The sequence below is a fragment of the Gobio gobio genome (assembly GCF_949357685.1).
Source record: "Gobio gobio genome assembly, chromosome: 4".
Taxonomy (NCBI): domain Eukaryota; kingdom Metazoa; phylum Chordata; class Actinopteri; order Cypriniformes; family Gobionidae; genus Gobio; species Gobio gobio.
The window spans coordinates 11,464,824-11,490,763 of record NC_137100.1 but is presented as its reverse complement, the minus strand read 5'-3'; the positions used below and the strand labels follow the sequence as shown (position 1 = coordinate 11,490,763).

General features: G+C 37.9%; 1 protein-coding gene across 2 annotated transcripts in view; it reads left to right on the top strand.

The window, feature by feature from the left end:
• tmem132e (transmembrane protein 132E) overlaps window positions 1-25,940 on the top strand; it is a 541,290-nt gene that overhangs the window by 495,716 nt on the left and 19,634 nt on the right. For both annotated transcript variants that reach the window (XM_079815982.1, XM_079815981.1), the window contains exons 5-6: window positions 13,859-14,002; window positions 24,022-24,227. In XM_079815982.1, the coding sequence (XP_079672108.1) occupies window positions 13,859-14,002; window positions 24,022-24,227 (350 nt within the window). The remainder of the gene's footprint in view (window positions 1-13,858; window positions 14,003-24,021; window positions 24,228-25,940) is intronic.

Sequence of the window (25,940 nt, the reverse complement as noted above, 5' to 3'; positions counted from 1 at the left end):
GAAACGGGACAGAAGTTGTCTAAGCAAGATGTTAGAGTGGAGCAAAGAGTGTCAGTAGCACTGTTAGTGTCCAGTGCTGAGAACTGAGCAGGTGGAGGGAGTGAGGATGAAATCATAGTGGAGAGATGAGAGGGAGAGTGCAAGCGTAGATTACGCCGAAAGGTGATCTGGGGAGGAGTGTGTGTTGTATCAGGAGTCAGTATGAGGTTAAGAGTGATGAGAAAGTGGTCTGAGGTGTGCAATGGAGTAACTAAAGTGTTGTCTGTGGAGCAGTAGCGTGTGTAGATAAGGTCCAGATGGTTACCTGGTTTGTGAGTAACTGTAGTAGATACTCGCTTAAGGTAAAATGAGGTCAGAAGAGTGGTGAAGTCTACAGCCTGGGGTTTATCAAGGTGAATGTTGAAGTCACCGAGCAGTACCAGAGGAGTGCCATCCTCAGGGAAGTGAGAGAGTAACATATCCAATTCCTCCAAGAAGTTACCTAGTTGACCTGGAGTGCGATAAATAACTACAACATGGATTTTAGCAGGGTGAGTGATAGTGATTGAGTGTGATTCAAATGAACTGTTGCCAGATAGAGAAGTAATGGGCTCAAATTTCCAATCATTTGAGATGAGCAAACCAGTACCTCCACCCCTCCCAATCGGGCGAGGGCTGTGTGAAAAAGTGAAATTAGTAGAGAGGGCCGCAGGAGTGGCAGTATCCTCTGGTTTGATCCAGGTCTCAGTTAGGACCATGAGAGTGAGATGTGAATGAGTGGAGATAGATGAAATAAAGTCTGCTTTGTTTACAGCAGACTGGCAATTCCAGAGACCAATTGTAATGGACACTAATGTAGCAGAGGATATAGGTAAATAACGCAGATTATTAGGATTACGTCGTCTTGAATGTACAGAGCGTGATTTACGGGTATTAGTAGTAATAGTAGAGATTTGAAAGCACATAGTGAATACTGGTCAGAAAAATAGATGGAAAACAACAAGCTAAACACAAAAGTGTCAGAGAGAAGAGAAAGCTATACTCAAGTGCCTTGTCGGTGTCCTTGCTCGAGTGAAGTCGCACAGAGTAGAGTCTACACTCTTCGGTCTTCACACGATGAGGGCTTCACACGAGGGCTGCCGCGGAGTAGAACTCAATTTATACTCACGTTAAGTGTCGTTATTGAATACAGCTGGCTACGTCTAGCGAAACGTCTTTACTCACGAGAGATCACGTGGTCAGCACATTAACATACATGACTACAAACAAAAAGCTCACTACACCACACAGACAATGTTCTAAATAACTGCTGGACTAAAGATCAAATGAGAAAATGGATACAGTACTCACACAGTAGTTGTTCTCCCTGTCGGTCGATTGCTTCTCACTGAAGCGCTGAAGTTATGTAATGCACATTACAAAAACAAATATGTGAATCGGATTGTAAAGTTAGGGATTCATGTAAACTGAAATTGGTTTCACTTGGATTGAAGAGAGTGAGTCCATGTATGATTTCTGCAAATGAAGGACATGCTCTGGACCATTGTGTTCAATGTCAAATGTATTTTTTCAATGTCTTCAGTCATTTTCAGAGGTGGTCTCAGACATTGGGCCCCTACAAATGTAACACTATGACTTATATGTAACCTCAGCCATTTTCCCAACAGGCTCAGTCTGACCACAATTAGCCCTCTTACCTCGCAAAGCCAGTCTCTCGACCTCCATTAACATGAGCTACTCTTTCAAGCCTGGCCAGTGAGAGAGGCCTTTAACATTCACACAGGATCAGCTCCGCATGTTCCCTTGAAACAGCTCAGTTTGGCATGTGAAGGCATTTCTCGATAAGCACGCGGGGGACAGAGAATGTGTTGACTACATGGGCTTCACTGCGACTCCTGCTTCAATAGTACATCATAAATAAAATATCACATGGCCTTCCAATTGTGACTAGTATCATGCACACACTTTCAGACAAGGGAATAGTCCTGGTATATGAAAGAGGATAGATTCTGGACGTGAGGTCATCATGACCTTATGTTTTTTTTCCTCAGACTCTAAACCTGAGGGATCGATTAAGACTTTAACGTTAACTTGAACCTTTTTAAAGTAAAATGGATGTCATTTACTTCCTTAATCCTGTAAAGTCTGACAAATTATCATTTGATTATTAATTTTAAAATAAGTAACGGTAATTAATTAATTTTTTGAGTGTATTTACATCAAGGTGGAAAAGGACTTTCATCATCATAAAAAAAAAGATCATATCAAGTAATTTTACCTGGCTGGAGAAATCAGGTTATATCTTCTGACAGTTATCCTTGTTTTTTCAGTTTGATTGAATTCAGCTATCAGTAATCTTAAATCATTTATTTCATTTAAACAAAACCAGTTATTTTAGATGTTACCACATGAAGTACAAGTTGAACTACGAATTTTTTTTTACGGATTGTTTTGGGGAAGCAGATACACAGCAGCGTTGGCGCCTACGCTCTGTTGTTATGTATCGTCACCCATCGGAATTACAAAGATACAGCATATTTCACAAATGGCCCTTTTGCCTCCCTCAACTCAAACGTCACAAATACAGCTCTCATGCTTGTGAAGTCATGTCTCAACAGGTAATCTAGGCTACTATCAATAAAAGGTCCAACATATTAAGAATACTTTTAGCTGTCAAGTAGCTAACACTCTGTATTGAGCAGGGGGTCCAAACTTTTTCAAAAGGGGGCCAGATTCGATGTTGTGGACACATTTGGGGCTGTTTCCTTTTCTATTTCTATTTATATATGAATATGAATGACAGATTTGACAAACCTTGAGCTGACAGTAGAGTAGCTTGAGATGACACAGATGTAAATTTAATACACAAAAAATATCTGTAAAACTCTTAACAACCTAATTTTTAAAGGGTAAAATATTATTGCTGAGTTAGAACTCTATTCTTATTTAATTTAACGAGTACTCTATTTAGATCACCACAGGTAGAAACAAATTTTCTATACCTAGAATGGCTTTATAGTATTCTATAAAGACAATTATTATAAATACAAGTGTACAAAAGTTTATGACAAAAAAATTGTGTGTAATTTTGCCTTTATTACTCATTTAACACATGTCTACATTAAAAATTTAATAAAATGAGATATTAACCTACATTTCTGACAAAATACCACGGTTACAGTTAGTGTTACCACAGTATATCCATGATAAATGTTGGTGAATTGTATGTTGAAAAGTATTCTAACTGGATTGGCTCAACATTTCTACTGATTTGCACGTTAGTGTTGTTAAGTCAGCACAGTTTCAACTGGCTTTAAACTACATTAAACCACAGAGAGATGTGCAGATTGTACCGGAGTCCTCTAGTCTACGGCAAACTCGAGCGCTTATCACTGGATGTTTAGTGGTCGTGTTATCGAGACACTCGACAAGTAAACACATTTGTTCAGACTCAGTCCGCGAGTTGCGCTGCGCACTAGTAGCGCTGTTTCGTTCCGCTTTTGGCACGTTAAAGTTTCCCTGGCCTTAAATCTAGTACTGCCACCTTGTTTTGACATTGTGAAACTGCATGATTTGTAAATTATGCGTGGTGGGCCACATATAATGTATATTTTAATAGACAAGCTGCGGGCCATTTAAAATTCATCCCCGGGCCGAACTTTAGACACCCCTGGTATAGAGCGAACGCGAGCGTCTCGCTTATAATAAACCCATCCAACGCTTCAGGTGCTTTTTGGCATGACACATCACCCAGCATACCCAGTTAAAGAAGTCATTCGCCACTGATTTACACTAAAAAGTTTTGGGACACCTGCCTTTACATGCACATGTAATCACATTCTTAATCTGTAGGGTTTAATATGGAGTTGGCCCACTCTTTGCAGCTATAACAGCTTCAACTCTTCTGGGAAGGCTTTCCACAAGGTTTAGGAGTGTGTTTACAGGAATTTTTGACCATTCTTCTAGAAGCTCATTTGTGAGGTCAGGCACTGATGTTGGACGAGAAGGCCTGGCTCACAGTCTCCACTCTAATTCATCCCAAAGGTGTTCTATCGGCTTGAGGTCAGGGCCCATTCTTTCACAAATGTTTGTAGAAGCAGTCTGCATGCCTAGGTGCTTGATTTTATACACCTGTGGCCATGGAAGTGATTGAAACACCTGAATTCAATTATTTGGAGGGGTGTCCCAATACTTTTGGCAATATAGTGTACAATATATATCATCAGGATTTTATGGTCAGGCTTTTATGGTAATTTACTGATCACAACAACAACAAATTCCTCACCTTTATAATATTTGAAACTTTTTTTTATTTATTGAATAATCAAAGTAACCTTTTCATTTTGCTTTGTAATAGTGGAAAATAAATTACATGACCTCAGACAGTCATGAAAATATGTGGCTTTTCAGGGTTAAACTGACTTTCTAGTATAGAACAGCCCCTTTCTACAATCTATTCAATTTCTGATGGAAATATTCTAGTCTTTCCTTACATTTAAAGGTTAAAAATCCAGTTTCAGAATATCTTGTTTTATGTCATGGAAGTCAAATTGATTCCGAGAGCCATTTCATGTTGACTGTAATATGCCCATATTTTATTGCAAGCCACTTGACCACAGCAACATACATCCTTGTTAAAACCCATGAAGCATTTGCTGCTACACACACCAAGCTGGTTATTCGTTGTACAGTGCACACAACTGTACATTTCTTAGAAGTATCTCATTGTAAGGGCAGTCTGTCACCTCAGCAGTGTCTTTTATCAAATAGCCTGTATCTTTGGTATCCTTTTGTCTGGATAAGAGGCTCAGGTTTACCTTGCTCTGACTGCATGTGAAGTGTTTAATGGCTTGCAAAAGCTCCCTTGCTGTTATTTACAACTAAAGCTGTCCATATCCATCTGAGCTGGCTGTTTCACCCATCACATGAGACCACTCGGCTCTCGCTGTCTGTCACTGTAAATACTGCCCACCACGGGAATGATACTACTATTTGCATTCCCAACCACACGCTCACACATTGCTGTCACTTTAAAATGATTCAGAGTAAAGTTATGGGCTGGGGCAGCGTTGGCCTGTCTCTTGCGTTAGAGCAGAGCGCTATATTACTATCATTAAAAAATGATCAAAAACCATGTTATTGTTCATGAGTTCATGGCATGACGGGTTCTTTAAAATTGAGCCCAGAACCCTAGTGTTCTATATAGAACCCCAATGAACTTTTTTTTCTTTCTAAGAGTAATAATATCATAATATATTATGGTAATACCATGGCATTATTTGAATCAAAGTACAAAGTCATTCGTATTACCATTTGATACTGTAAGTCACCATGGTACCACATCTTTTTGCAAGGGATGAGAGACTCAATCAATTCTGAGTTAAATCTTAATGTTGTTATTACTGTAGTCTTTTCTGTGCTTGGCTATTATTTGCCTAAAATAAACCTGGATTTGATTCAGCTTCCTTTACTGAGAGTCCCTGTGTGTCCATGACCATCTGTTTAGCCTTTTGCTTGGAGTGGAGGCAATGACAGCGGTAGGCAACACCAGCACAATAGGCTTTTTCTGAACATGAATCGTATGAATTAAATAAATTCAACGGGTGGATGTTGTTGACCTTTAAAGTTTACCTTGCATAAAAATGAGATGTCAGGAAAAGAATCGAGCTGGTCTGCTGCAAGATGAAAAGCCTTTTCAGGGCCTATAATGAATTTTATTTCTTAGTGCAAGTACCCAAGACTTCCATTTCAACAAGGCAGGCAGGTCAGTAATGCACTTTGAATGAAAATTATGATTATGCAGTTTCAGCTAAGGCTATCAGAGTAATTCCGAGCTAATAACTCATTTGCTCAGTGGGGAGATTTTAAAGCGAACCTAATTCAGATGCTATTTGCAAGTCGAACATTTACGACCCATTTCATCTGGTGACTTCTCTCTTGCTAAAAATTTGAATAAAGATAGTGTTTTATGGGGTTTTTTTATTTAATGAAATGAGTCAGTCTACAGCATGACTTGTGATGCAATAATGTGACAAGGGATAAATCCTATATGGTGCCATTCCACTGTGGTTGTTATTGTGGTTTTACTTTATTTCGATAAAGTCCACTTTAGACATTCTACAAACTATAAATAACTTTGCAACGACATGTCAACTAATTCTCATTGGAGTATTAGAAGACTGTTATGTTAAAGGGATAGTTCACCCAAAAATGAAAATTTTGTCATCATTTACTCACCCTAAAGTTGTTCCAAACCTGTATGAGTTTCTTTGTTCTGCTGAACACAAAAGAAGATATTTTGAAGAATGTTTGTGACCAAGCAGATAGAGCAACCATTGACTACCAGTAGGGGGAAAAATACTATGGTAGTCAATGGTTGCTCTATCTGTTTTGTAACAAACATTCTTCAAAATATCTTCTTTTGTGTTCAGCAGAACAAAGAAACTCATACAGGTTTGGAACTTGAGGGTGAGTAACATGATGACAGAATTTTCATTTTTGGGCTAGTAGAAGGTTAGTAGAATAAGTTGGCATTTACTTGCAAAGTTACTTATAATGTATTTTGGGGGACCATCAAAATAAAGTGTTTGCAGATATTGAGCACATAGTCTACTAATACTCTAATGACTGCTAGTTGGCCTATAGTTGCAAAGTTAGTAGTTGTAAAGTTACTTATAATGAGTAGAATACATAATATATATATATATATATATATATATATATATATATATATATATATATATATATATATATATATATATATATATATATATATATATATATATATATATATACATACAGAATTTATAACATGTTATAAAACTACTTTAAATAAATCTGAAATAAAATATATATAAAATATTTTAGATGAAAAAAATACTAAAACTAGTGCCAGATTTATTAAACGGGGCAAATTAGCGTGAAAGCGCAATTCCATAAAAGCGCAGTTGGGAGTGGAAAGTTATGTGTGTGATTTACTGACAACACACAAATTAATGAACACGGACACAGCCGGATCATTTCCATAATGACCAGTTATCGTCTGGTTTAAGACGCGCTATTTTTGCACTCAAAAAAAAAATAGCTTGTTGGTCTAACTTAATACAATGACACCTATTTCTACACAGTTGAACTGATTTATTTGAACTTAAACTGGGTTAATTGCACTGATGAGTAAAATTCATCATCAAAATTCAATATTCTGTGAATGTTTCCTGAACATAATTCACTCTTGTTGAGCCAACCAGTGCTGTGACTGTTCAGACTAGTGCCCTTGTGCAGAGTTGCGTGAGTTTTCAGTGTTTTTAAGAAAATGGAAAGACCTGTTTGAGTGTAAGTGTTTAATGTTTAGTTAATTTGAACATTTAAAAGAGTTTGTAGAATATATATTATTTTTATTTTTTTATTTTTTTTGTTACCATTGTGGTGAAGAGTTGAGCTTGTGGTTAGTTTGTCGGTAGCTGTTGTGCACACATACATGTTCCATGATCGTTTGATTGAGAGGGGTAGAACTGATGACCATATGTAGACTGTGTAAATTATGTGCTGACCCTCAAACCAAATTATTTTATTTATTTCTATAAAAACTAATAGCTAACACAACACTTGTTCATATGCCATGTGTAACATTTGTAGCATGCAAGTAATGATCAAGTAAGAAAACATCTTCTCACTGGCTTTAGCATAGTTACAACTCATTGAGAACATCATAGACTTATTTCACATAGCCACCCACAGCCTAACCACAAGGTCTGCTCTTTACGATAATGGTACCCTCAAAAACTGACATAACATAAACTCTTTTAAATGTCAAATATAACTGAACAACAAACATTAACTGGTCTTTCCCTTTACTAAAAAACACATTAAACAGCACAGCTTAATTTCAACATTTACTCTCCTAATCCATCCCTATGCAAAGCATGCTGGGAACTAGAAATCCACTGCCCAGTTTCAGTCAGCGCAACATAAATGATTAATTTAGTCCCAACACAAATGGCTTATGTTAACTTAACATTTTAGACATTTAATTTCATTTAACGTAATTCATTTGAGTGCAAATGACAATTAAGTAAAAAACTTAAGATTTGTGTTGTTTCAACTTCTTCCTCAGTCCATTATCACAGTAAACACATTAATGAAGTAACAACGTCTACAGCAGTGTAGGGATGCTATTGACCGTTTAACCGTTAACCGAAAGTAATAATAATAATAATAATAATAATTAATTACATTTATATAGCGCTTTTCTAGGCACTACTCAAAGCGCTTTTACATAGAAGGGGGGAATCTCCTCAACCACCACCAATGTGCAGCATCCACCTGGATGATGCGACGGCAGCCATATTGCGCCAGTACGCCCACCACACACCAGCTGATTGGTGGAGAGGAGACTGAGGGATGATACCAATCGTATATATATATGGGGATGATTAGGAGGCCATGATGGACAGGGGCCAATGGGCAAATTTTTTTGGCCAGGATGCCGGGGTTACACCCCTACTCTTTATCGAAGAACATCCTGGGATTTTTAATGACCACAGAGAGTCAGGTCCTCGGTTTAACGTCTCATCCAAAGGACGGTGCTTGTTACAGTATAGTGTCCCCATCACTATACTGGGGCGTTAGGACCCACACAGACCACAGGGTGAGCACCCCCTGTTGGCCTCACTAACACCTCTACCAGCAGCTACCTAGTTTTCCCAATTTGGTCTCCCATCCAGGTACTAACCAGGCTCAGCCCTGCTTAGCTTCAGTGGGAAACCAGTCTCTGGCTACAGGGTGATATGGCTGCTGCATATAGTAAGAACTTTGACCGATTAATACTATCAGTTAAATGGTTTAAATGTTTTTAACGCTTTGTTGTTTTTTATGCACGGTTAAGAAAATTATGCTGTATAGCGTTATTTGTTCACTCACGGAGCGTGTCGACATGTGCAACCACAAACCAGATATAGGCCTATTTCGCAAAATGAAGCAATGGAAAAGCTTGGGACCATTTCGACAGAAAAATACAGCAGTAGTACAAGCTCCTGACTGGTGGAAAGCAAATGAAAGGCGCTTCCCGAGGCTGGCCACTCTAGCGAGGTGTACTTATCTCTGTATTCCCGGGGCATCGGTGCATCTGAAGCCTTGTTTAAGGCTTTTTGTAGTGTGTTTTTTTTCAAGTTTACTAAAGTAAACATTGTTGCGTATGTTCTTCTTCAGAGTCGCCCTCTGTCGTTTCAAAGAATAGCACAAAGGCGAGCGCAGAAGGAGCATGCGCTGTCAGCAGAGGCGCGCGCGCTGCGGAGACAGAAAGATTGAGAGGGTGTTTCCTGGCTGCGCTCCAGACTAACCCGCATCACTTAGACATGTTACTTAAAAAAAATAAAACATACAAGGTGTGGATTGAGGTAGCCTAGGCCTGCTATTTTCATTTGACCAAAAAAAAAAAAACTTCTTCAAAGCTTCAAACGGATTCAGTGTATTTTCGTTTTGTCATCTTAATGTCATCATCTCTGTCATCAGCCTATTTATTTTATTATTTTTATTTATATTTTATCTGATCTGTATGCGGCTGTTTGCACGGTAAAATAAAATAAATTTTGGCTGCTGTCTGATTCCTTTATGCACAACTCGTATTCTTTCGGATGTTTCAAACGCAAATGTTTTAACAGCGGCTATTGTTTAGGGTCCTTGCCACAACGAGACAAATCGGCATTGCAAACTGAATTGTAGCTCGACTTGAATAGCCTTCTGCCACGTTTTCTGTTCATGAGTTCCATTTTCACTTTCAACAGCGGCTTCATTACGTTCGACCAGCGGGGGGCGCATAGCGCAAGCCTAGGGTTCGGTTCGGTGGAAAAAAATTTGGAGGGTCAAAAAGCCCAATATTCGGCTGAATCCGAACCTGAATCCTGGATTCGGTGCATCCCTAATTTAAATACTCTCCTCCCATAAATTTAGCATCTGAAAGCAAAACTCCTACAAATGCATATGCAATAAGTTCAGTCGCAAAAATAACTCTTAAAAATAACCTTTTCAGCGCTAATTTTTCACTGCGTGTGTTTAGTAAATCCTGAGTAGTTTCTTAAAGTCCCAGTGAACCGGAAGTTGCAACTGATTTTATTTCAGTGCTGTGACGTATTTCCAAGCGAAACGGATAGATAGATAAATAGAGGGCAGGGTTTCCCTTCAGCGCTCCTCCTCTCCATCTCACACTCATAGCAGACAAACGGTTGGAGGGGAGTGGTTAAGGATATTCAAACCCAAGCCGTCGCATAGTCGTCATCGGAAAGGGAACGCCATTCAAGACCGGAAGTTACTTTACAGATTTTGATTAAAGATTACCACGGCAAACATTTTTTTTATGTGTATTAACTTGCACTGATTAAATGTTCACCCTAAGACCTGTAATGTGGGCTAACAAAGTAAATAAGATCGATTTTGATTTCATGAGGACTTTAAAGGCGGGGTGAAATGCTGTTTCATGCATACTGAGCTTTTTACACTGTTAAAGACTTTTTACACTGTTAAAGACTTTTTATACTGTTAAAGAGCGTGGACAAAGTTTAAAAAAAAAAAAAGTTGGACGTTTGATGGAGTGTTTCTGTGCCAAAAATACTCCTTTCGGTTTCTCATAAGTTTCAGAACGTTTTTTAAAGTATGGGTCTATCTGACGTCAGGTACGGGCCGTACGGGCTCTTTTACCGGAAGGGCGCACGCGTGACTAGAGTGAGAGAGCAAACGCTTTAGGGAAGCCGGCTGCGCTGCAGTCACAGGACTTAATGAAATCAACAATGTCAACAATAGAAATAAAATAAAAAAACAGTTCCAATAAGACTACAGATTTCTAATTCATACTTGCATGCTTTTTTTTCTGCTAGTTTAAATGCCTGTTTTAAAGCAAAGGGGCTGAGTGGAAAGTTTCTCCTCAAATGTGCTGTTTTGATTGAAGCATGAGGGGAAGAGAGAGAGTGGAGAGAGAGCTGAATAATCTTTGCTTTATTCCTGTGGGCCACAAGGGAAATAATTTACAGTTAGTTGTGCAACATCCCTGCAGCAATTCTATCCAAAATAATGAATTGATTTTTTCTTGGAAAGCCATTGCGAAGCCAATGTGCTCTTTAATTGGCTTCATCTTTTGAGATGTAATTGAAAGCATGGATTTATTTGCATGTCATCTAACAGGGAAACTTTTAAATTGGGAAGCTCAGGACAGAGTATTTTAAAAGTTAATCCATTACCGTGGAGTACTGTAACCGCCATAGCCCGCGAGGTTTGTACAAAGTGAATGAGAACCTCAATCCCATTTGAGTTTGTCAAATGACACTATTGAACATGTACATTCTTTTCTTCAAGCTTCACACATTTTACAGGATGTATTCTTCTCTTTTGCTTATTTATTGACCGTTTTTAGATGTAGATTCATATCCTGGTTCAGCCTTGATTCCAGATGTTTAAATGCTTCACAGGTATTGGAATATTCCTGTATGTAATCAAGATATTGCTTTATCTCTTGTGGGAATACTGGAGATCTCTTGCCATTTATTTTAATTTGTTTTAGTAATTCAGCTCATTAATTCTCATTCATGTCCTTGACACAGCACAGAAGATACAATTAATTGGAAAATGTAGGTCATAACACTGTTACGGCGCTTTCAGCTGTCTGTAAATTGATTTATGTTCACTTCTTTTAATATTTTTGAAAAACACAACCACAAATATGTCAGCTTAAAAGGATAGTTCACACTAAAATGAAAATTAAGTCATAATTTACTCACCTTGGTGTTGTTCAAATGCCCTTATTTCAGTTATGGACCACAAAGGGAGAATTTTAAAAAAAAAATCTCACTCGCACTCGTTCATATAATGCTAGTGAATAGTGAAAAGTGTCACATAATGCTCTCTTGTGACAAGTGCCGTACATTCAAAGTTTTCTTGGATATACGATATGGGTTCGGTGTATTATTTATTGAAATTCTTGACCTTTTGACCATTGGTCTTTTCTGCGTAGCTGCACGACGTAGTACCGCAGTTCACTCCGACACGCCCAGAAAAACACACAAGTTGTAAGAAATCAAGACTTACAGTAATGTGACAAAATACAAGCCATTCATCTGAGGTGAATATATCGGTCAACTGTCATTGTGACTGTCCAACGTTCCGGTCCGGTGATGTTTGACTCAGTGAAGAAAGTACACAGATACTTTTGGGGATTTCTAGGCGTTGTATTGATGTTGTGTTTTTGTTCATCTTCTTGATTTCTCACAACTTCTCACGAGCGCGCACATCAGCCAAGACCAAGAATTTTGTCAAATTTTGGTTTGTTTTTCACCAAACCCTATCACCCCCAGAACACTTGGAATAAACGGCACATGTCGTAAGGGATCAATCTATGATACTTCTGCATCTTTTTTTACAAAGCTTGATGCTTGTCGCTATTCACTGCCATTATATGGACGAGCATGAGCAGGTTCATAAAAGAAAAAAAAAAGAGTCATACGGCATTAGAACAACAAGAGGGTGAGTAAATTATGACTTAAGTTTCATTTTAGGGTGTACTGTCCCTTTAATAAGGTGTTTATATGAGAGAATTCTGTACAAATTAATATAAGCATATTCCAGAAAAGCGGAATATTAACTTAATCATGTTTTAACAATAAGGTAAATACATTTACATGACACATAATAATCGGAATACGACCAAATTCCGATTTCAATTTAAAGCCAAGGATCTGCGAAAGTTATTTGAGTTCTATAAAATAATGTTGAACAAATAATCAAATATTTACTTATTATTGATTGTTAAACTTACTGGACTTTCAGATCCCAATGCAGCATTTCAGTTGTGATATAATCATAAAAAAAAAAAAATAAGCCTTTCTTAAATCAGACAAACTAAGCACATCATTTTGAGTTAGATTAATGCCTTTTTGAGTTCTGTTGGCCTGTACTGGTTAGTTCATCCCCATTTACACTCTTCCCAGCAGGCCTGGAGTGGCCATCGGGAGAATTCCCGGGGGGTGGCTCATAAATTGGACCAGCAGTAGTGTCTATTTCAAGTGTCTATTTCAATTTCAAACTCCTGGGCTGAAAATGGGCCCAATTGTAGCCCTTCTTCCCAGCATGCACTGGGGCATGAATAATGAATATGGTTGCATTGAATTTGTTTCTCTTTTCAAATGATGGTTGTAACCCTTGTTGTGATTCGTGTAGCAAGAGTTGACATCCGTTTGTGGGACATTAAGGTATTTTGTGCGTTTTGTATTTGTTTTTTTGTTTTGTCGCAATTAACTAGTTGCTTTTTAGCATGTATATTACTAGCATATTGGCCATTTATTAGTACTTTTTAAAGTTCATATTAATGCCTTATTCTGCAAGACCATATTCTACATCCCTTAATCCTGCCACATGCCTACAACAACTACCTTACTCACTTACTTACAGTTTATTGAGGGGAAAACTCCTAGTTAATAGTGAATATGTGTTCCCTAATCTTTCAGGATTTGGATAAAAGCGTCTGCCAAATGCGTAAATGTAAATGTAATCTAAAGTGTTACCAATTGTTCTACAATAAAATAAACATATCTTAAAGACTTTGCCTTGGAAAATCTGAAGGGACACATTCCTGGGACATGAGCTCTTCTGATTTCATGTGTCTCAATGAGTTTCAAAACCAATCGACTGGAATTTGTGCTGATTGGTCATTTTCTTTTGAAGGAGGGAAGCTCAAGGCTCTTGAATTGAATATAGATAGTGTTTTATACTTTCTTAAGCAGTGTAGCACTGACTCTGGGACTTTCCTGAACATTTTTGGAGCAGTGAACATCTACTAACCTCTTGACTCATGCTCTCGCTTTTATTCTCCCTCTCTCTTTCTTTCTTCCATATCCAGGACACTGAGATTATCAACACGGCAGTTCTTACTGGCCGAACTGTGGCCATCCCTGTCAAGGTGGTTTCCATTGAGATAAACGGAGCAGTCACTGATGTGTCATCCTTTGTGCAGTGCAAGTCATTCAATGAGGACATCGTCAAGGTACGTCACGCCCACGTTGAGAGGTTTACTGAACTAGGACGTCTTCTACTATTCTCATAATCAATTGCAGACAGCTTAAGAGACCATAAAATGACCATCAAAACCTCATTTAAGCCGAGTTTATATATGCTCCTGTGGCCACTGCTTTCGTGATCCCCTAGAGGGATCGATGCCTTTTCAGTCTCAGACAGTACATCAAAAGTGTTCAGCGCTCTGCAGAACAACATCTGCCACTGAACAACCGCAGAGATCGCACACTTGACCTGTGTTTAATGCTTTTAAATGAAGAGTCTCATAGAAAGCAGTGCACCAAAGCTATCTATATTAAGGCAATACTTTTTTTTAGGCACTCGTTAATTTTGAGATTTTTGGGCTATTTAGCTTCCAAAACATATCTTGATCGGACTACTGGAAAGATTACAAAACAATAAACATTTGAGTTTTTGTTGTGTTACGCTTTGTCTATTTGCATCTGTAGATATCTGTTATACTACATTTACAACACTTGCCTGGTTTGTATGATGCAAACTATTCTTTTTACAGTGGGTGACTGCATTGTAGACATTTGTTCAGCAATATTGAATTATTTGGTTACGCTTTAGATTACTAGCTAGATAGTTGCTTATTAGCATGCATATTACTAACATATCGGGCTGTTTATTAATACTTATAAAGCACATATTAATGCCTTATTCTGCACGACCATATTCTACATCCCTTAACCCTGCCTATCTAAATACATGACCACTGCAAAAACGTCCTTTTTGTGTCTGTAGATTTCAATTACAATACATATCTTTAAATGCCATTTTCTCAAAAGGCTGTTCTTTCTCATGCACGGAGCAAGAAATCTCCACTGCAGTAGCACTTACATATCAAACCTTCCATTTTAATTAGGTTTTTACAAAGGGGTTTGTTCATACACTCTCAGAAAAAGGTGCAAAAGCTGGGTACCTTTTCAAAAGGTACTTTTTGTATCTAAAGGGTGCATATTGGTACCTTAAAGGTATATACATTAGTACCTAAAGTGTACATATTATTACCTAAAAGGAACAAAAATGTAAAGGTACCCCAGTGACAGCTTTTTTTCTGAGAGTGGATAACAATATGGACATATTCCTAACATTATGGATATTAGTTTTTTCTGGCTGTTGACACTGTTCTATGATTTTTAGGTTAAACATTTTAGATTACTAAAGAACCGTTAGATCACAGTAAATTTTATTATAATTTTTTGCATTTTTAAAATGATTAAAAATGCATAAAAGCAAAAAAATCATATCAAATCAGCAATCACTAACCCTCCTATTATTTATATTTGTTTCCTAGTTTGTTTAAAATATATTTCATAAAATCTGATTCTTTATAATTTAGGTGAAATACTGGTGGAAATATCTTACATTACATGGGGGTCGAGGGTGCTTTGAAAATGTTTGAGACAGTAGGAGGCATTTGGGTCAAAAAGATTGAGAACTACAGCTTTAAATGCTCATATCTGGGTCTAGGATGAAGTTGCGTCTCAATTCAACAGCCAAGGTTGTGTATTTGAGTCAATGAATGCATTTATTTCTCTATATTTGCACAAGGGGGCAGTTGGTTCCACCTGAGGGTTTGTAAATGCAGGCTGAAAACATTTTGCAATGTCCTTTGCTGAAGGAAACAATCATTTGAACAATCTTCACCATCTGTTGGAAAGAAGGAATCCAATTCGACTATAAACCGTATCCAAAATGTAGAGAAATGATAATAATATGCCTCGGAGTGTCATCTGTCCGCCAAGATTGAGATCCATAAGTCATCAGAGACAGGCCGTGAGGGCATTCGTTGTTTATCTGTTTTAAGATTCAGAATAGCCTTGTGTGCCGCAGTGCCTGGGCAGAGCATTAGTTCTGGTGTTATTGAGTGGGTTTGCTTGGCCGCCCTGGCTATTGAACTTTGGAGGCTAATTCAAGATGAGCCCTTCAAGCTGAGACAACATGAGTCCTGACAGTTCAATAAAATGCTCTGTGCAGTGGCAAAAAAGCGTCATACAGAAGGCAAAGGTTACAGGGTCCACTAACATCTTTTTTTGCTTATCTTATTCAAAAGGTAGTCACGGGTATCTATTGAAACATGACTTATTTGCCTAGAGCCAAAGCTTTTACTTCTGCATAGAACAGATGGTTACATGCATAACCGTGAGAATGACATCTTATGCTGCATGCATGGAAATGACTTTTAATATCATGTTTGCCGCAGGTTCTGTATACAGGCTGGCAATAAAACACTACCTTAAGACCAGCGAGGTGTATCTTTTGAAATGTTTGCACACATTTGGATGGTATAGTTATTTCTTGGCGTCTTTGTTTGTGTGTGTAATGAACATCTACATTGCTATATGTGAGTGTTGAATGATGAGACCCTGTGGGGCTTTGTGTTTGGGAGCAGGAAGCTGTGAACAGTCTCTCCCAGATGATCACACAGGCCATCTGAGAACATACGTTCCCATTCCATTCCACTGCTTAGGAATCCTCACTGCACGCATTCCCAACACAGCAAACACACACATTTAGACATGAATCACCACGTATAGATGAGTCACAGACCTTTATTCCGGTGCAATGACTGAATAATATGTCTAATGTATAATAATAGTAAATGGCATGTTATTATCTTCGGCCTTTAAAGATTATGTATTTTGTTCTTTTAAATGTTAAAATACTTTCTCTTATCTCAGGTTAATTGTAAAGCATAAATATTATGAAATGGATAGTTTCGGTCCTGGGTGCTGATTGGTCAATGCAGAATTCCAGTTGTGCTACGAAATATGCAAAATGGTAACCACTTTGAGTCATGTTTACCTCACATATGTAATATGCATGGTGGAAGGATGGCACTTAATGTATTTTGTCGCTGCCTGATGAAACTCACGTATGTCCAAAACGGTTACTTTTCAGGAAGTGAAAAAAACACCGTATTTCAAAAGCAGTTGAATGTAGCGTTGTCATACTTGGTACGGCATCTTTACATGTAACCATATTCTTGCCAGTGTAATGATATAATCCACATTTGACCAAAATTTAGTTTAAATGGACATACGTGCATATTTTACAGTAACGGTGGTCGATACGCGTTCTTCCGATCATTAATTAGAATGGCCAAGTAGCGTTTCATATTGACAGAGGAATACGCTCAGTTTATTAAATAGCCTACGTCTTAGTTTATTAAATACGCTTAGTTTATTTAATATTAATTATAAATGTATTAAATGTCTCTTGCAAACTATGAAGGGACAATGAATCAATACACTGACATGGTAATGCTAGACAGATACTTTGTTTGTACAGTCCTACCGTAATTTTGTCACTCCTAGACGTACGTCTGGCGTCAGGGGGGAAACGTTTACCTCGATGAAGGAAAGTCATTGTCTCACCAGGCTATGTTTATCTGGCAATGTATTGCAGAAAAGAAAAGTGAAAATGAAGATGAAACTTCACGAGACTGGTGAGATGCTTCCACACGGAGGGAGATACGGGGCGTGATTGACAGCTTTGACACCAAATGGATATACGTGAAAATCAGATGACATGATTTCACAACTTTTCATTGGCCATTTAGATATGTGAAGCATACTGTATACGGAAATGAACCTGGACATTCAATCCGTCGAAAAATCTCAAAATCGGCAAAATGGACATACGTGGTTTTCAACGGACAGCGACGATTTACTTGATATAATAACGTTTTAATATTCTAGCTGATACAGCCGATAATTATTAAAAAAAAATATTAAAAAAAGCATTTTATATTACATATGATAACTATCAGTCCTTCCAGAAAAATGCGGCTTTTTTTTGTGATTGTTGCGGGCAAAAATCCTTGATTATGCGGCACGTTTTCTTAAAAAATGCGATGAAAAATGCGGGATATTTATGCAATTTTATGCGATAAAATTGCGGGAACTTGCAAAAACTGCGGTTTGATGAGAAAGAGAAAAAAAGCACTACATCACAGAAAGTGCTGGAATATTTAAGTTCTCATCTTGTTTTATTGAAGACCTTAATAATGGCTCAAATTTACAAAACATTTAGTCAATCAAGTTCTGTAGCTTTACAAAAGGAATATGCTACAACTTCTGAAAAAATTAATAAATAACTTCCTGTTTTACAGATGTCGCTATACAAAACAGACATTTGAGTGCTTCCAATGCACAAAGTGCAATCTCTTAAAGGGTTAGTTCACCTAAAAATGAAAATTCTGTCATTAATGACTTCCCTTTATGTTGTTGGACACAAATTAAGATATTTTAGTTGAATTCCGATGGCTCAGAAAGGCCTCCATTGGCACAATGTACACTCTCAAGACCCATAAAAGGTAGCCTACTAAAGACGTCGTTACAAAGTCCATCTCACTACAGTGGTTCTACAATAACTTTATGAAGCGACGATAATAGTTATTGTGTGTAAAAAAAACTAAATAACGACTTATATAGTGATGACTGATTTCAAAACACAGCATCATGATGCTATGAATCATCGAGTCGATTCATGATTCGGATCGCGTGTCAAACTGCTGAAATACGTGACTTTGGCGATCCAACCCGCTGAATCGACTCATTGATTCATAACGCTTCAAACCGCTGAATCGACTCATTGATTCATAACGCTTCAAAGCTTCATGATGCTGTGTTTTGAAATCAGTCGGCACACAGGGAAACTGCTTTGCTCTTTTGCTGTTATTTTTGTTGGCCAATGGGAGTTTGTGCTTCATCATGGTTTCACCGGTATCTATGGTTTCTCCACGGGGTTTGAAGCTTTTCGATGACGTTCGCGTCGGGTAATCACGTCACTTCAAAACGTTCCCATGGCAATAGGCGGAAATGGCGGCTCTTGTGTGAAGTAAACGAAAATTGTTCAACTTTCTGCTAATATATATGACTTTTTTTGCAACGAAAATGCGGGGATTATGAAATCATTATAGCCGCGCATATTTTGCACGCGGAAATAGGCAATTTATGCGGCGAAAGTGCGCCGTATTTGAAAAAATGCGGCCCCCGCATGAATATGCGGACTTTGGCTGATTATGCGTTAAATCACGCGATCGCATAATCGCGTTTTTCTGGAGGGACTGAACTATGGAATCTTGTTTCCGCCACGATATTAAACAATGTTAAAGATAACTACAACTTTTTATCTTATAATTCAATTTTTTTCTTCTCAAAATTGCGAGTTGTAAAGTCAGAATTGTGAGTTATAAAGTCCAATTTTGAGGAAAAGAAGACTTTTTACAAATCTACAATTCTGACTTTATATCTCGCAATTGTGAATGAAAAAAGTCAGAAATGCAAGATGTAAACTCGCAATTGCGAGATATAAATGTCGCTTTTACCTTTTTTAAAGGTCCGATGATGTGGATTTTTTTATTGTTTTGTATATAGTTTCCTGAGGTGTAACTTATGTTGTTAGTATGATTTTTACATCATAAAATGTCTGAAAATAAAAGGCATTTTGAAATAAAATCCTGATATTAGCCCTCTGGCTTGAATGCTCCGTTTCAAGGGGCGTGTCTGCTGTGAGACTTCAGTGTAAACGCCCACTGCTGTGATTGGCTGACATCTTTGCATTTGAAATGCGTATTACATGTGAAGCCTCTCTCGAATACTTTTACTACGTTTTTTTACTATTAAGCTGTCGAGATTAACGAATCGGGAAAGTGTTGATTATTGCATTATTTTTAGATCTTTTCCCATCACATGAAAGGCCTCAGTGAATGAATACAGTGATCTCGTCATGGCAACGCTATTTTTCTCACAAATTGTTTTCACCACAACTAACAGCAAACACAATATCGATATGAATACCGTAAGAGCTTCGTTGTGCAGCATAACAGCGTCATTCATTGTAACGGCAGTTTGGGCAAGTGTGCAGATACACTCGCGACGTGTGATTGACAGCTCCAGCCGTTATAAAGAGAGTGCTCTTTGATCGCTCTCTGTAGTTTAATCACAATTTAAATAACAGATTTGTTTCATGCTACTAAGAGAAACAATGTGAAGTTGATCGTTTAGTCACTGGCTTGATTCACTGATGTATAAACAGTATTAGACGATTTAGTCTGTGTGAACTTGAATAATTAGCTACACATCAGAAATCACTGATCACAGATCAGGCATTAATGAACACTGTTACTCACTGTTTGTGGCGGTGCTATCGAATCCAAATCGTAAAAGTCTGTTTGTAAAGTCTGTGCTGACATTGCGACTGAATTAAATGTAAAAAATAAACTGAATCCATTTTCTCCAAATTCTCTGGGCGGGCAAAGCAGAGAAAGGGGAGGTAACCTTTCCCCGTATGACGAAATATAGGGAAGATTCCAGATTGGCCCGTCTGAGCTTTCATCTTCTCAAAGGCAGAGCAGGACACCCAGGGCTTGGTTTACACCTAACGAAATTTCTAGCCACTGTGGGACCATAGACAGGCTAACTCATATTAATGTTAAAAAAACTCATAAAGTAAAATGTTCATGTCATGGGACCTTTAAGCTAGCTTCCATACATAACCGATATTTTGGCTATAACAAAATATAATACTATGTTATCTAAAATAAACTAATACAGTCATTTAATTGCTACCTAAGTGATCTCTAAGTGAATTTAGATATCACAACATTTTGAGATTTGCTGAAGGTTACATTCAATAGTGTTGTTAAATTATTACTATTTTTATTTTATTTCGATTTTATTATAACTCTAATTGTTGACAGCCATGTAAAAAATTGGAGAAACAAGGATGCAATATTAAAAATCCAATATCGGCCAATACCAATATATTGTGTATCCCAGATAAAACATTTTGTACAACGCACTTTCGCACTTTATTCACTTCACTTATTTGTTTAGCTTGGCCTCTTAAAGGTTATTGACTAAATTTAGCAGAGCTGGAACACTGAATTGAACAATCCACATTCAGGACTGGAACTCTCTATTTTATAACAATATTTTAAGTGTGAAACCATTCTGTTTCTTTAGAGGCTTGCTGTCATATTAAATCAAATCATCAGTTCTTGCTTCAAGCTGTAGGCAGTATGTTCGTCTTTAACCATGTATAGTCGGCCTTCGCATGATACCATCAACACAGATAAAAGCGCATCTGCTTAACTGTGTGACGGCAGCCTGGATGGTGGAGGGTTACAGGGGGTGTTTGTTGGATTAAACACCGCTGGCGGGTGTGTAGAGCTGGAGGCCTCTCAATGGGCATCACTATCCTGACCTCGCCCCTGCCACTCCTCTAGAACCACGCAGGGTGCCAGGGCAGATTAGTGACTCCGTGGAACTTTGACTGCTGGCTGGCGCATAAGAAGTACTTTCAGCTGTCCCCTGCTGGCTAGTGACGCCCACAGTCCTTAACTGCTTTTGACTTAAAATTATCCATCCAAGTTTATTAGAAGCCCCAGGTGCAAGTGGGTCAAGACTGAGCTCACATCAACAGAAGTGGCACAGCAGGAACACATTTACAAAACTGTAGAGTGCATTGGGAACCAGACAGGACATGAGCAACACTGCAAAACTGCTGCTGCTTTTGTTGTGTGCCACCCACCAACACTATTGATAGTAACAATAGTGACTGTTTTTTTATTGGGCTTACTAGTATTAATATTACTATTAAACAATAGTTCAACCAAAAATGAAAATTCTGTCATCATTTACTCACCCTCAATTTGTTCCAAACCTGTATGAATTTCTGGTAACACTTTATTTTAGGGTTCAATTCTCGCTATTAACTAGTTGCTTATTAGCATGCATGTTACTGGGATATTGGCTGTTTATTAGTTCCTATAAAGCACATATTAATGCCTTATTCTGCATGACATTGTTCTACATCCATTAATGGATTAGTTCACTTTAAAATGAAAATAACCCCAAGATTTACTCACCCTAAGCCATCCTAGGTGTATATGAATTTCATCTTTCTGATTAACACAGAGTTATATTAATAAATATCCTGACACTTCCTAGCTTTATAATAGGAGTGAATGGGGCCCACGAGTTTGAAGCTCAAAAAAGTGCTTCCATCCATCATAAACATTCTCCACACGGCTCAGGGGAGTTAATAAAGGCCTTCTGAAGTGAAGCGATGCATTTTTGTGGGAAAAATATCCATATTTAAAACTTTATAAAGTAAAATATCTAGCTCCCGCCAGACTGCCTTCCGTATTCAACTTACGAAGAAAGTGTAACGCCTCTCGCAGTTCAAAACATGCCATGTCCAACGTCATACATCACGGCAGTTACGCTTTTTTCATAAGTTGAATATGGAACGCGGTCTGACGCCGTGTGGAGTACTTTTATAATGGATGGATGAACTTTTTTGAGCTTCAAACTCTTGGGCCCCATTCACTGCCATTATAAATCTAGGTGAAAGCATCATCAACTCTAATAAAACGAAGGGGAAAAAAGTATGACTTTGACTATCAAATCCTTCTAGTGAGGTTTCTCACATCTAGATTTAGGCCAAGCAAGGAAATGTTTCATTTGAACATGAAAAGCTCTCTCTGTACCTCCCCCTCACTGCTGTTATCCTCTCTGCTCTTTCACCATATGTCAGGTTTTTTTCAGCAGTATTCTTCATAGTTTTTTTTTTTTTTCACTGAATAACAGTCCCTTTAAAAAAAGAAATTAAGTGGGCAAGCAGAGTTTCTCCGCAGATTCTCCTAAAGGCTACTGTGGAGAGAGCCATCTCCTCTGATCAATTCCCCATATTGATGGTATGGATAAGAGCGGGAGCTGTCTAGCAGACCTACATATTTTATTACACAGATATCCCCCACTATGATGAATCTCTGGTCCTGGATAGACTGCAGCTCCCGACCTCCATTTGAGGGAGATTACGTTCTCTGATTACAGTGTCAGCTGCCTTAGACCCCTTGATAAATCATAGATGGTACCCTAAAGCAAAGCTTCAGCTATCTATTACAGTAAATAATTTATTATTAAAGACTGCTGAGTGTACATATGAAATGTGTTGGCAGACCGGAAGGAATAACGGGGGAAGAAAAATATTTTTTTTTGTTTTCTTTTGTACCGCTTTGTGTGCATTAATGAAAATTTCACAACTTTGAGGTTTTAAAAATGTGTGTGTGTGTGTTGTGTTCATTGGTGTGTCTGTTTGTCTGCTCAGAAAAAAGGCAGAATGCAGTGAAAAACAACTGCTGCTTCTCGAGAAAAAAAAAAAGAAGAAAAAAACAATGCCTCAGGAAAAAAGCTGTCAGACCCAGTTCCTATGGGGTGTTATTTTAGGAAACATGTTTGGAGTAAAAAAAAAACTATTTTACAATTCAAAAATATCTTTGAATGGATTATTTTCATGTTTTACTTGATGCTTTTGAGAGTGACTCAGAATGACACTTTTAACCCTTTCTGGTGCTAATTGATTTTTAAAGAAATTTTTAAAATTTTAAACTATTTCTTTCATTTAATTGAATGTGGGGGCTCGTCCGGGATCATGTAAAGCTAGATAACTAGATCAGTCATTGTGTTTGAATTATTATATAAAACATAATGTGATGCATGTGCTACAAAAATAATAATGCATTTACCACCTTACCCATGCAATACTACAGGCTACTTGGCATGGCAAACCACACTTACAGAATAAGTGGGGAGCTGTTCACATAGGATGCATTCTTGGTTCAAAAACAGCTGAACGTAGCACAATACAGTGGTCTGTTGGACGGTTTCTAACTTGACACAGCTTCTTTAAAGCATGGTGTGAGCCCACATTTTGGTAATGCATTGCTGTGTAGACTATCAGGTAGTAGTCTGCATCCTTTTGAGGGGATTTCTTCGCAAATATTTGATCAATTTTGATTTATTCAAATAAGTTCTAAATAAGTTTTACACAATTACACAAATAAGTTTTAGTTCACAGTCCTATTTCAAACCGACATCCACTTGCAGTTGCCCGTGAAGAGCTTTTGTTTTGTGCTGACTCTCCAGAGAATGCAGTGAAAGCAATCAAATCTCTCTTTGCTCTCCTCAACAGGTGTCCATGAACTGTGACTATGTGTTTGTGAATGGAAAAGAGACGCGTGGCTCCATGAACGCTCGGGTGATTTTCAGCTATGAGCACCTGAGTGCCCCTCTTGAGCTCACTGTCTGGGTGCCCAAACTGCCCCTCAAAGTGGAGCTCTCAGACAACAGACTGACCTTCATCAAGGGCTGGAGGGTGCCAATCTTACCCGACCGCAGGTAAGACACACCAGCGATCCGTGCGTTCAAATATCATTGCACTCTTTTCTCCATTAGCACGTTTAATGCATGTTTTCTTTTATTTTGTTGCTTGTTTATTTAAACATAATACTTGTAGGCGTTGTGAGGGCGATAAAACAGTGTAATAGTTTAATTAGTGTAGTTGTTAAAAGCTTTAAAGCTAGGTCACTAAGGGCTGTGTTAGTTACAATGCGACTACAGAGCTGATGCCGCATGAGACCCGAATGTCATTCTTCATACAGCCCATTTACTGTGATTTTGACAAATTGAAGCAGCGGTGTTGTCGTACAGTGCACGGCAGAATATCAGCTCCGGCATTTTTCATGAGGATCCTCTCCAGAATTAATCATGATGGAAAATATTCTGGTAACTCACTAGTATCATTATTGCTCCCTTACAGAGGTCTTTCTTTTGTGATGTAAATCTCTAATTAAATTCATTCAAATGGGCCATTAAAATGGAAATATGATCTGATTCGGTTATGCTAATCCAATTTGGGTGCAAATCGTCAATCTACATCTAGCCTTCATGTAGGGCTGGCGGTGTGACGCATGTACCATGCAACGTTAGAAATAAGTCATCCATTAGAAATTCAGCTATAAAGATTTAGCTTTGATATCTTAAACAACATTGGAACATTTAAAACATCCCATATAGCTGCTAGAATGCATTTAGCTCACAAAATTAAATCTACAAAGTGTATTATTCACTATTTTCAAGCCATTGTAAGCAAAGTCTCTGTGCAGTTATACTTTCAGTATTCTCCCTGTTTCATACGGACAATTCACACACAATACAAGCGTGTCATTACATTTGCATTTGACCTCAATTTGAGTGCCTTTGATTTAGCTTCCTCCCAGGACCCAAGAACTCTAAGGCTTTGTTCACACATACAATCTCTGTGTGATCAGCTCAAAATCTGATTTGTTTTTCAGATGCAATCTTTATCCCAGTGTCTGCACTGTCATTTTGCAAATGAAGAAATCGGATCTATTGAATGTATATGGTTACTATAGTAATGACTTAAAAGTCAGCATGGCACCAGAAGACTTAAGATAGTAGCTGTCACTGTGGGAGAGAAAAAAGAGAAGATGACAAACCTGAACATTTTGTCTCTGCTCGTATTCATCTTGACATCTTGTCACAGTGCTGAGCTACAGTGCATAAGACCCAACCCAGGGTACCAGCTAATCCTGATTAATCTCATGATTTCAGTTCCTTTTTAAATAGAATAATTTTAATATATTTTTTTACGAAAATGTGTGTAATCTCTGCAAGTTTATGAATTTGTGTGGATGGCACTAATAGCAGAATATAGTCTTTTTATTTACCTACAAATCAGTTGTTTTTAAAAGTCCCTTATAGAATTCACATTGCCAAGTCCAACTTCACTTATGTATTGCTGCGTAAAATCGCTTATCAAACAAGGTTGTTGATTGGATTTGAAAGTGTGTGTGTACATGTTTTCCTATCCCGGTGGGGACTTCAACCTGAATGCACACAGACTCATGGGGACTTGTGTCACCGTGGGGATCTAAATTTAGGAAACAAGCTTATAAATCATACAGAAGGAGTTTTTTTTTTTTTTTTATGTAAAAATGTAGAACGTTTTCTGTGATGGGTAGGTTTAGGCGTAGGGTTAGTGTAAGGGGATAGAATATACAGTTTGTACAGTACAAAATGTCCCCACGA